General features: G+C 44.6%; 1 protein-coding gene across 9 annotated transcripts in view; it reads left to right on the forward strand.

Annotated features, from left to right (window-relative positions):
• The window catches only part of Rgs6 (regulator of G protein signaling 6), a 519809-nt gene that overhangs the window by 437171 nt on the left and 69043 nt on the right, over nucleotides 1-13595 (forward strand). For all 9 annotated transcript variants that reach the window (XM_029540901.1, XM_029540898.1, XM_029540903.1 and 6 more), the window contains one exon: nucleotides 12005-12115. In XM_029540901.1, the coding sequence (XP_029396761.1) occupies nucleotides 12005-12115 (111 nt within the window). The remainder of the gene's footprint in view (nucleotides 1-12004; nucleotides 12116-13595) is intronic.

A 13595-nucleotide genomic window follows, 5' to 3' on the forward strand; every position in this document is an offset into this window, starting at 1 on the left:
GAGAGAGGGAGAGGGGGAGAGAGGGAGAGAGGGAGAGAGGGAGAGAGGGAGAGAGGGAGAGGTATAATGCTGTTCCTGGCTCCTGCCTTTTGCATGGAGTGATTGATGGGCAAGACAGAGGAAGGAGTATATTTGCTTGAACGCTAGCTTTGTTGGCACAAACTGTGCCACTGGCCATGAAGCACAGCATGTGGCTGCCATGCCCAAGTCATGGACCTTTGTCTACATCCACTTCTTTCTGGAGGTGACGGTGTCTCCTGGCTTCTGTACCAATTCCTCTAAAATGACACCCGTGGTCGGCAGAAATGTGGTTCTTCAGAGATGAGCATATCCTATTGCCTGAAGCTAGCTTATGCTGTATGGGAAGAGAAATAGAGATTGCAGGTGGAGTTAAGGCTGCCAATAAGTACACTTTAAAATATGTTCATTATCCTCACGCGTCACGTGGGTGGCTCGGCTGTTATCACAAGGGACCTTAAAAGATAGACAGGAGAGCCAGAGACATCAGTGACAGTGAGGTGGGATGTATAGAGGTTCAGTCGGCCACTGGTGGCTTTGGAGACGGAAAAGACCTTAAGCCGAAAAGTGTTAAGTCCTTAGAGGCTGGATGGGGTAAGAAGATGCATTCCTTTCTAGAATGTCCCCCACCCCAAAGAAATCATACCCACCTGGCACCAGTTCTAACTCAGTGAGACCCACTCCAGACTCTGGTCCTCAAAACTAGGCTGATACATTAATGCTATTTTATTCTATTGAGTATAGGGTAGTTTATTACAGTATTATTAGGAACAAACACACAACCCAATGTCTCCTTTTCTCTCTAAGACTCTCTACATCAGACTATTCACCTTCCTCATCTTTAACAACCCTGTATCTCTAGGCATCTTTTCCTCTGGCTGCTTCTGACAATTCAACCAATTCCATGAAATATAACACTGGAGTACACTTTGCCATGTATTCCCTGACCCCTTATGAAGCCTCTATCCAACTTCACATTCCCCTCATGACTAATTCCACCTATCGCTGTTACTGTGGCATTAAGTTCAGTCATTGTCTTAATTCACATCCAGATTACCAGGGTTTCCGTGAGAAGCTTCTACACTTCTCCCATGTGTTCCTCCTAAGTCTATCCTGACGCTTGTCTGGACCCTATCTCAGGGGACATGATGCGGGCCTGGCCGTGGGAACAGTTCCATTCACATGCCTGCTGCCTGTTAACAGAGTCCTGCCTTGTGCCCTCGGCCCCACTGTCTTGAACCCAAACCATCATTCAGTCTCATCGGCCTTCTTCTACCTGATTCTCTGAAAATACATCCATTCTCAGTTTGCTCTCAATTATCTCTAAAAAGGTGACGTTTAAAACCTGTCTGTCAAGATGGCTGACTCCTCACAGTTTTTAGTTACTGCCTGGCCCTTTGAGATTCTGCTGCCATAGGCTGTTTCTAGACAGCGGCCTCCATTGCCTGTGTGCTGTCAGACAGGCAGCCTCACTGTTGTAAATGCCCAAGGGCTCCTTGAGTTCTCATCCAGCCTTTCCTGGGGCTTTCTCCTGCTCTGACATTGCCCCTGTTCCCATTCAGGGCTCTACCCAGAGACAGCCTATGGAGTTGGATGCCTCCTTTCAGGTTGGAAATCCCAGCCCAACTCCCAGAAACCTGAGAAGAGTAGAGGAAAGAAGAATAGAAAACTTGCTTGTCTCAGTCCCACTATCTCTTCCAGGAAAGTCTGTTTCTAATTAAAAAAAAAAAAATCCCCCAATTTGTAATTTAACTAGATAAGGGTGTCTCACTTTTTTTGCCTTGAGCTGTCAAACATTTCTTTGAGATACAAAGCCAACTGAAGAAGACATCCTTGTATTGACCAGGGCAGATATCCTGGAAGGGCAGAGAGACCATGGCTGAAGGAAGGAAGGAAGGAACGAACGAACGAATGAAGGAACAAAGGAATGAAAACCCATGAATTGTTTGCTTCATTCTAATATCACCATGGATACCCAAGAGTCTCATAATCAGAGAAGCTCCCAGTATCCCCTCATCCCTCAGACACTCAGGAATACCTCAGCAGGACAATTCACCCCTTGAACAGAATTTAGGTTTGTTGGTGACAACTCTAAACAGTCAGGTGACCCAGTATTATCCTCTATAAGCCCCTACTCTTTACGTTTGACTTGCTAGGGGTTGAATAGTTCCACCCCCTCTCTCCAAACAGATATGGCCAGGTCTTGACCTGTGGGACCTGCAAGTGTGGCCCTACATGGGGGAAGCCTTCTTGCAGATGTGACTAAGTGGCTCTGGTGGGTTGCCCATGCTCTGATGTATGGCCCTGCACCCAGGCACATACTGGCAGCACTAAGTGGACTCTATTGGTTATGAAGAAAGAGTACATGAACTTGGGAGTATAGAATGAGATAGGGAATGGAAGTTGGAGGGGGTGGGGGGATAGGAGTGTATTTGAGCAAAATAAATTGTACACATGTATGAATTTTTCAAATATATATTAAATATAAATTAGATATAGATATAGATATGGGTTTTCCAGAAGAACCTTAAGCCAATGATAATTATTCATATTAAGAAATGAAGGAGCCAGGTGTGGTGGTGCACGCCTTTAATCCCAGCCCTTGGGAGGCAGAGGCAGGCTGATTTCTGAGTTCGAGGCCAGCCTGGTCTACAAAGTGAGTTCCAGGACAGCCAGGGCTACACAGAGAAACCCTGTCTCAAAAAAACAAACAAAAAGAAAGAAAGAAAGAAAAGAAAGAAAGAAAGAAAAGAAAGAAAGAAAGAAAGAAAGAAAGAAAGAAAGAAAGAAAGAAAGAAAGAAAGAAAGGAAGGAAAAAGAAAGGAAGAGAGGAGAGGGGAGGGGAATGAAGGAGAAGGGAGAGAGGAGAGGACAGGAAGAGAAGGGAGGGGAAGAGTGGGGGGAGGTAGGATGAAATGAGAAGAGAGGTCAAGTTGCAGACAGAGAAGAAGGCCACTAGAGATGAGAGAGAGAGAGAGAGAGAGAGAGAGAGAGAGAGAGAGAGAGAGAGAGAGCCTGGACTGCCTGGAGCTTCAAGAAGCATCAGTTGGCAAGAATGGACTCTGACCTCTGGGGGGGGGGCACAGTCCTGCTGAGGCTTTGATCGCAGACTTCTGGCCTGCAGAGCTGAGTACACACTCACACTATTTAAGTTACTAAGTGTGTGGTAATTTGTGGCATCAATGTCATTTCTTTCAGGGTGAGTAAAATTAGTCCAGTGACGATGGAGCGGCTACTGTTGTGGGCTGTCATTCATCCTGCTCCTGTCCCACAGGGGTCCTCCCTGGGCACACTTTCCCTGCACTTCACTCTATAAAGTTCTTTCAGATGAGTCCCTACCTGTCAGGATGCAAAAAGGAGTCCCACGGGACAGGCAGTGATGAGCCTCCAGTGTGCATGGTGGCTTCAATCATGTATCTGTATCTGCAGAAGATGTTCAAGATTCTTTTGAAATATTTTCCTGGTATTTTTTTTTCAAAATTATTTTGATCACAGTGGTTTTGAGTATTCAACAAGGCCACTGTGTACAATAGTGTGAACTTGATGGAGATCAGGTAAATGACCCAACCAAGAACTGAAACAAAAGCCTTCCCGTGTGAGCCACTCCTTCTGCCGTGCTGGTGGATGCCCTGTACTTAGGAGGGCAAGAAGCTCTGAGGTGTCAGAAAATCGACAGCCACCTTTAGAACAAGCATTAGCTGTTTCCTTCATTATGGCGCAAGCGTGCGTGCATGCGTGCGTGCAGATTCGTGCACGTGCATCCTAGTTTTCCTTTCTGTCGCTGTGATCAAACACCCTGACAAAGGTTAACTTCAAGAGAGAAAGGGTTTGCTCAGCTCACAATTTCAGGTTACAGTCCATCATTTCCATCGTGACGGCAATATCTGGTCCTGTCCGTAGTCAAGCGCACAGAGGACGAATGCGTGCATGCCTACCACTGCACTCACTTTAATACCTTTCAGGATCCAAACCCAGAATGGTGCTGCCCACAGTGGGTGGAGCTTCCTGCCTCAATCAATGGATCAAGACAATCCCCCCCAGACACGCCCACAGGCCTGTCTGATCCAGCCAGCATCTCATTGAGATTCTCTTCCCAGGTGATTGTGGGTTGTGTGTGTGTACATGTGAAGGCCAAAGGTCGATGTCATTCTCCACCCTAATTTTTGAGATAGGATTTTGGACCTAGAGCTGGTCGATTCAGCAAGTCTGGCTGGCCAGTCGACTCCGGGCGCCATCCTCCTGTCTCCATCTCAGTACTGGAGTTACAGGCATAAGCCATCATGCCCATCTTGTTGCATGGGAACTGGGGAATCTAATGCAGGTCCTCCTGTTCACACGGCAAGCACTCTCCCCACTGAGCCATCTTCCCAGCTCTTCCTTATGTCTTAGTGGGGAAGACACTGCACAGATTGTGCTCTTCAGAAAATTGATCAGTTTGTTTATTTTTTATTTTTTTGTTTATTTTTTATTAGATATTTTCTTTATTTACATTTCAAATGTTATCCCCTTTCCTAGTTTCCCCTCCAAAAATCTCTTATCCCTTCCCCCTGCTCCCCAACCTACCCACTCCCATTCCTGGCCCTGAAGTTCCTCTATATTGGGGCATAGAACGAACCTTCACAGGACCAAGGGCCTCTCCTCCCATTGATGCCCGACTAGGCCAGCCTCTGCTACATATGCAACTAGAGTCATGAGTCTCACCATGTGTACTCTTTGGTTGGTGATTTAGTCCCTGGGATCTCGAGGTACTAGTTAGTTCATATTGTTGTTCCTTCTAGGGGGCTGCAAACCCCTTCAGTTCCTTGGTTACTTTCTCTAGCTCCTTCACTGGGGACCCTGTGCTCAGTCCAATGGATGACTGTGAGCATCCACTTCTGTATTTGTCAGGCACTGGCAGAGCCTCTCAGAAGACAGCTTTATCAGGCTCCTGTCAACAAGCTCTTGTTGGCATCTGCAATAGTGTCTGGGTTTGGTGATTGTTTATGGGATGGGTCCCCAGGTTGGACAGTTTCTGGGTGGTCATTCCTTCAGTCTCAGCTCCGAGCTTTGTCTCTGTAACTCCTTCCATGGGTATTTTGTTCCCCCTTCTAAGAAGGATCGAAGTATCCACACTTTGGTTTTTCTTTCTTCTTGAGTTTTATGTGTTTTGCAAATTGTAGCTTGGGTATTTTGAGCTTCTGGGCTAATATCCACTTATCAGTGAGTGCATACCATGTGTGTTCTTTTGTGTCTGGGTTACCTCACTCGGGATGGTATTTTCTAGTTTCATCCATTTGCCTAAGAATTTCATGAATTCATTGTTTTTAATAGCTGAGTAGTACTCCATTGTGTAAATGTACCACCACATTTTCTGTATCCATTCCTCTGTTGAGGGACATCTGGGTTCTTTTCAGCTTCTTGCTATTATAAATAAGGCTGCTATGAACATAGTGGAGCATGTGTCCTTATTACAGGTTAGAACATCTTCTGGGTATATGCCCAGGAGTGGTATTGCTGGATTTTTCAGTAGTACTATGTCCAATTTTCTGAGGAACCACCAGACTGATTTCCAGAGTGGTTGTACCAGCTTGCAATCGCACCAGCAATGGAGGAGTGTTCCTCTTTCTCCATATCCTTGCCAGCACCTGCTGTCACCTGATTTTTATTATCTTAGCCATTCTGACTGGTGTGAGGTGGAATCTCAGGGTTGTTTTGATTTGCATTTCCCTGATGACTAAGGATGTTGAACAGTTTTTTAGGTGCTTCTCAACCATTCGGTATTCCTCAGTTGAGAATTCTTTGTTTAGCTCTATACCCCATTTTTTAAATAGGGTTAATTGGTTTTCTGGAGTCCAACTTCTTGAGTTCTTTATATATATTGGATATTAGCCCCCTATCAGATTTAGGATTGGTGAAGATCTTTTCCCAATCAGTTGGTTGCCATTTTGTCTTATTGAGAGTGTCCTTTACCTTACAGGAGCTTTGCAATTTTATGAGGTCCCATTTGTCCATTCTAGATTTTGAAAAACTTCTCTATGCATGTGAGTCCCCTGGAAACTTTAGTAATGTGAAGATTGACTCAGTAGAACCCAGGAGCTAAGACTCCACATTCATGACAGCTTGCAGGGGACACCTGTGTTGCAGCTTAAGGACCACAGTTCATGTAGCAATGGTGCCTCTGCCTAACACCTTTGCATTCTTAGCTTTCAGTTGACCCTGTTTGCCTTTGCAATTTAGTGATAGAGACTGTGGCTGTGACTTTGCTGTGGTAGAAGAAACTGCTGGCCCACAGCCAGCTCTGCTTAGGGAAAAAGAAAATTTGTATTGTGGATAAGTAAGCAATTTTAAAAAACGTGTATATCTTTTGGCCAAATTATTCTACTTACAGATATGATTTCCAAATACGTACTGAAGAAGATGTGTATAAGTCAGCATTCTGTTGCTTATGATAAAATACTCGAGGAAACCAACTTAAAAGAGGAAAGGTTTAGTTCACAACTTCAGAAATTTGCATCCATTGGCTGTGTTGTTTTTTAGCCCATGGTAGAGCAGAACAGCATGGTGGAGCAAAACTATGAACCTCCTAGTAGCCCAGAAAAAAGAGCCAAAACAAAATACACCCTTTGGGGTCATGATCCCTAGGACCTACTTCCTTGAGTAAAGCTGCCTCCTAGATTTCCACTCCCCACTGTGGTCTATTAGATTACGGATCTGTAGAAAGACAACCAGTTCATGAGGTCAGAGCCTTTGTGATGTGTTCACCACCCAGGACTCTGCTTCCAACCCTGTTGCACTGGGGACAAGGGCTGCAACACAGGGACTTTTAGGAGACATTTAAGGTCCATTCTACTGCAAGATAGAATAAAAGAAGTAAAAGGAAAAGACACTATATAAAAGCAATAAACTATATCATATTAAAACTCTGTGTCTAATATAAAGATGGTTAAATAAAGTATATAAACTTTAGGTAAATTATATATAATTATATATAATAAACTATTCTTTTTCTTCACACCCCGCAACATGTCACTAAATGAATAAAATATGAACTAATTTATATATATATATAATTATATGTAATAAATAGTTCTTTTTCTTCACACCCCGCAACATGTCACTAAATGAATAAAATATGAACTAATTTATATATATATATAATTATATGTAATAAATAGTTCTTTTTCTTCACACCCCGCAACATGTCACTAAATGAATAAAATATGAACTAATTTATATATATATATAATTATATGTAATAAATAGTTCTTTTTCTTCACACCCCGCAACATGTCACTAAATGAATAAAAATAATGTGAAATTTTCATTAATCAGGTAGCAGAAGGTTTTGTTGTTCTGCTTGACAGAAATTACAGGGAGTCCAGGAGAAGGAGTATGACTTTTTCTATTGCTGTGGTAAAATAGCCTGACAAAGGCAACTGAAGCAAGGAGACGACGCTTATGTGGGCTCAGAGGTTGAATGGACAGCCCATCATGCCAGGGCAGCTCTGGTGGCAGGAGCATGATGCAGTGGATCACGCTGCACTCACAATCAGGAAGCAGGGATGACTGCTGCTGCTCAGCTGTCTCCATTTCTGCAGTCCAGGACCCCAGCCTAGGGAATGGTACCACCCACTTCAGTAACTCTAACCAAGATAAGCTCTCCCAGACATGTCTAGAGGCTAAACCTAATCTAAATAACACCTCACAGGGGCACCCAGAGGCCTGTCTCCTATGTGATTCTAGATCCTAACAAACTTTCACAGATGTCCTTCACAAGCTGGTCTGTGGCAACTTTTGTTTCCCTCGGGGTTTGGCATCAGAAAACAGTAGTGAGGCATACTCCAGTGTCAGGGTCCCTGTTAGGCTCTTCAGTATGGAGCCTTAGCCCTGTGATTGTCCTAAGCCCCACACAAGCTTCAGGCATTGGGACCCTTGGCTCTTGGCAGCATCCAGTGCCACACCAACCTGGGGACTGAGACCCGTGGTCCTGAAAACTGAACAGTTCTCTGGAACTCTTGTAGCGAATAGGGCCTACAGGTTGTTTTTCCAGCTCCTATAGCAGTTTATCCTTCTCTGCTCTCTTCTCTTCCTGCTTCCCCGCTTCATCCTGGATGCTCTCAGATCTCAGATCTCAGCTGACAGATGCTGGGATGACTCAGGATGTCTGCCTACTCTGGGACATCTTTTAGGAGCCCGAGTATGGATGATGGACGCTCAGGAAGCCAGTGTCTGCCACTGTTGAGATCATTCAGACAAGGACATTCAGCCAGGAAGATGGGATGATCAGAAGGGCAGAGCTGCTAGGCAGTGGGGACCACCGCTGCTGGGCATGTCTGGGCCTGTGGCCACTTCTTTCTCAGCCATAAAGCAATCATGCCAAGGTCACTACCCCCCTTTCAGCTATGCTGCCATCACCAGCACTCTTTGTTGTCTCCTTCCTGGTGTCGCCAGTTCTGTTGGCACTACTGAAAGTGTGCAAGAAAATATCACTGTGGAGAATTCTTTGAATCAGGCCAAATGCTGCCGACCGTGGAGAAGAGAATCTCCCAGCCCACTTACTGAGTAAGCCCGCGCAGACCGTTTATAGAGCCCTGAGTGCAGACCAATCACAGCCACTTTTTTTTTTGGGGGGGGGGGGAATGCAATCAGAATCTTGCCTCTTGGTACTATTCATAATCATTGAGGCTTGCGTTTTGGGCCAAGAGTCTTTACCTCTTAGCACCTGACACAGTAATTTGTCCTTCCACCAGGGGAAGCGCTCTTCCTCTAGCCAAAGCGGAAATGGTTGTAGGGTCATCTAGAGTTCACGGACTGTTCTGATAACAAAAAGTCTGGCACGAACTGTTTCAAGCAGCCCTGCTGGGGCTGTGCCTTTAAGATCTAGGTCGGTCAGCTGTGATATTTTCATAATTATCCCAAACCATCCATAGAGTTTGTAAGCAGGAGGCTGCTGGTGTGAAAGAATAATCCAGGGGGCTGTTAGATCCAGTCCTTTGCTGAGGGTAGCAAGGGGGAGTCTATATGCTAATTAGGAAGTCAGGTTGCCCAGCCTTAGCATACGCCTAAAATAGCAGCTTACAAAGTGTCTGATTAACAGTGACCATGATTTTAGCAGTGCTTGAAGAGAGGCCTAACACCTATTCAGTACCCAGGAAGAGGTGGATCCTTCTCCCGTCTTAAACTCAAGCTTAACAAATTGTCAGATTAATGGGTTCAACACATTTTCCTGAGAAAGAAAATCTGTGAGATGGAAAAACAATCCGTAGGCCTTCATTTCCGTATTTGTAAATATTTGACTTTTTCAATTGGGCATCGAGGATAGATGCTATTCCTTAAAATTTTTGTTGATTTGTTTGTTTGGTTGGTTGGTGTTACTATAGGGGCTTTCTAAATAGCCCAGGTTAGCCTCCAACACAATCTACTGCCTCATTTTCTCAAGTGTTAGGATTATTCTCAACTGGTTCCTAGAATTGCGTACCTTGGACAGCTTATAATATCTCAGAATTTGATCAGAAAGAAAGTGGCTGGGGTCAGAATGAAGAGCCCTGTACTCTACATGCTGGAGCAGTGGCGTGGTTAGGAATTGAGCCGGCTGACCCCTGGGGTCCTGGGGTCTAAGAGGACCATGGAAGGCAAGAGTGAAGCATGAGCTGATAGCATCCAAACAAACTCATTCTGCCTCTCGAGACTTCTGGGCATAGACCACCTGCGCCCCTGGAAACCAGTCGCCCTACTCCCTGGAGGCAGAGAGTCATATAACCTCAGAACTCAGGCGTATTCAACATCATTGAGGCCAAACGAAGACAAAAGAGATGGTAGATGTTGTAGCTACTGAAGTGTGGGGACTGGAGAGGGAAGTTGCCCACACCACATTATAATGGTGGAAGAGCTGAGATAAGTAGATATTCTATTTACTGAACTAGGGGGGTTCTGAGATGGGGGGAGGCGGTCCTCCCCACCCCTGCTATAAACAGTGGAAATGAACGCTGAGATAACTACTATGCGTCCCATAAGGCCTCAAACATTTACCATGTGGACCATGCAGAAATGGCTTGTGGACATAGGCTTAGAGAAACATAAATGTCCTCAGAGGAAAGACTCTAGCTCTGCAGTTGAGAGCTTTAATTGAAAAACAAGCAGGCAACCTGGGACCTGCCCAGGATGTCCATCAGTGTGCACACTCTGTCCACACGCACACCTAACCTCCTAGCAGGTTTCTGTCCTTGAGTCTTCAATGCAAATGGATGCCCATGGTTTTCCCAGATCCTCAAGGAAAGCCCCAGACTGAGGAGACATCATTTGCATATGCAAACAGAAGGAAGGGACTTGGAGAACTCAAAACAGCTCAACCAACAGGAGAAACATAATCAATATGGAAGATTAGTGACCCTTGATATACAAAAAGACATTTCGTCGATAAAATAAGAAAGTTGGTGCTATGACAAGTGTAAATTCTTGAGATTGTGTCGACCTACATATTAAAAACATAACTAGACAGGTCAAAAGACGGTCAAACTAGGAGATGAAACACTGAAAGAAAAGCTGGACACATAGTTCAGGCTGTTCATATGTTAATTAAAACGTGTCTTGTTAAACAAGAAAAGTCAGGGATTATGGGTATGAAAACAGCAAAGAAATAAATTTCACTGGAGTTTTTAAAAAATGTATTTCATATTATGCGTAGTATGTTGAATCAAAACAACAGGTGAAGGGCCATCATGAAGTTGCAGAGCATATTAGTAATGAGGAGGAGACCCTACATTCACAGAGAGAGAAACTGACAAACAGCAGCCCACGTGGACCCAGAGTTCTCAGTAGTGACACCCGGCACCAAAAATGTAGAGTAACGCCTTCAAACCTCTGAAGGAGGTGACTTTAACATGGTGGCCAATGCCCATCACTGTCGGTCAAATATGGAGATTGACAGGCATTGTTAGACCTCAAGTATTCATATTTAGCTCTTGAGAACCTTTGTTTGACAGCTACTACATGATGTGCTTCATCACCGCTAAAAGGTAAAAGCAAGGGCCAGAGATGTCGGTCTTGTGTCAGGGCCAAGGGGCCAGCAGCCCAGATAGAGGCCAGGGAACTAAGGGCTGCGGAGAGAACACCATCTGGAGGCAGGAAAATCCTGACAGAGGATCTGATACAAGTTGGGGGGGGGGGGAATCTATTTCTAGATGTTTCACAGATTTGCTAAAACATTGGAATGGAGTAAGATACTGTTAGCTGACAGCCAACAGTTGTATCCAGATTAGCAATGGGGACTCTGGATTAACAACAATAGGTAGGTGAATTCATCTGGGAGTTCATCAGACGGCAGGAAGTGAGGGTTGCTAGACCCTTGTTTACAATTAATATATCAAGAACAGTTCTAAAAGCTTATGCTTCAGAAACATAGAGTCAAACTTGTCTGAGTGCGGCTTATATACAGGAAGAATCAAAAGATGGATGGTAGATGTACACACACACACACACACACACACACACACACACACACGTATGCACCCTATTCTAGCATTGCCCCTAGCCATTTTCTATTTTCTATGTACATGTTAGCTAGTCACATATATTGGGTTATAACTAGAGCTAGAAAAAACTAAGTTGCTTTTGAGACCAAACCTATGTGAACTCCTGGTCCAGTGGAGTTTGAAAGTCTGGACAGGAAGTATATCATTAGGTTGGGGAATTCTGATAGAACTATAGAATTCACTGTGGACTCAACTTATCTTCTTGAAATCCATAATCTTTGGAGGCTGTGACCTCTGTATTAGGCATTGTGGTTCTGGGCAAGAGTCAAGAAGTGGGAAAGGACATCAGTGTGTGTATACTGGAACTTAAGGTAACAGAGCAAACCTGACATGTTTGGAACAGGGCAGCTGAGAGCGGCTCGGCTGGTCAGGAGTGGGAGTGGATTTTTCCCGTGAGCGCTGCTGTTGTTGGCGTAGGACAACACTGTGTGCTGCCCTAGGAAATCAGTTCTTCTTTGCCTTGCTTCCTCCTACAGCTTAATCGCTTACACGGAGCAGTATGTGGAGTACGACCCATTCATAACACCAGCAGAGCCATCTAATCCTTGGATCAGCGATGACATCACCTTATGGGACATAGAGATGAGGTAATACACAACAAACAAACAAACAAAAGTTGGGGATAGGGGATATTGAAAAAAAATCATTAATCTAATGCAATTACCTCCGAATTACCTCAGCGTTTCGTGGCTCTGGCTGCCGGAAGGGAAAACCCTGCTGCTGCCTCAACTTGTCTCCTTTACCTCAGGTCGCAGCAACACTAGCTAGGCCCCTCTCTGTACCATCCCTGTCTCTCAGCACTTTCCACCAACCCCCCTCAGATGGTACAACTGACGGTTTAACAACGACGGTTGGAGAACTTCATCTAGGAGTTCCTCAGAAGGCAGGGAGTCTGATGCCTTGGTTCCCACTCTGCAGCAGAGTGCTGGGCACGGGGAGGACTCCCAGGGTGGTCCTCTGTGCACACTAACAGAGACTCGTCTGCGGAGACATCTGATGTACATACTGGCTTGGGTTGGTTCAGTGCAAGGATCTAGATCACATCCCTTCCTTTTTAATGTCACATCTTTGCAAATCCAAGTTTTCAGAGAAGTTGTGTGATTAAAAAGCTATGATGTCCAAAAAATCAACATGGACTGACATATATATATATATACTAACATGTGTAACATAGATACATAGAGACTGTCTTAGCTACAATTAATAGCGACGTGATGAAATATCATGACCAAAGCAACTCAGGGAGGAAACTGTCCTGCTTCTACTTCCAGGTAACAGGTCCATCACTGAGGGAAGTCAGGGCAGGAACTCAAACTGGGCAGGAACCTGGAGACAGGAGCTGATGCAGAGGCCATGGAAGAGTGCTGCTTACTGGCTTGATCCAAGTGGCTTGCTCAGCCTGCCTTCTCATAGAACCCAGGATCACCAGCCAGGCCTGACAGCACCCACAATGGGCTGGACCCTCTCATATCAAACCATTGGTTAAGAAAATGCCCTACAGGCTTCCCCTATCTATGGAGACAATTTCTCAGTTGAGGCTCCTCTTATCAGACAATACTACCTTGTATCAGGTTAACATAAAAACCAGCCAGGAGAGGGGTTAAGAATGAAATTAAGACATTATTTTTCCTTCAATGTATGTGTCTTTCATATAGTTGCTAGGATACTAATTCGTGTTAAGTTGGCTGGTCCTACCTTAGATAAACAAAGATACTAAGGATTTCTTTGGGCTCAGGGATACTGTAAAACTTACAGAGATTTTAAGGGTGCCACAAACTCAAAATATTTGAGAAGCTCTGAATTAGTGTCTATCCCTTTAAATTTTTATACACAGAAAATATTCTCACCTCTAATGAAAGTATGTTCATTATATGTATATACAAATATATATGCTAATTTTTTCACTTTTTTTATTATTATTTTCTTTATTTACATTTCAAATGCTATCCCGAAAGTTTCCTATACCCCTCCCCCGCACCTCTGCTCCCCTACCCACCCACTCCCACTACTTGGCCCAGGCCTTGCCTTGTGCTGGGTCATATAAAGTTTGCAAGACCAAGGGGCCTC

The sequence above is a fragment of the Mus pahari genome, chromosome 7, assembly GCF_900095145.1.
Source record: "Mus pahari chromosome 7, PAHARI_EIJ_v1.1, whole genome shotgun sequence".
Classification (NCBI taxonomy): domain Eukaryota; kingdom Metazoa; phylum Chordata; class Mammalia; order Rodentia; family Muridae; genus Mus; species Mus pahari.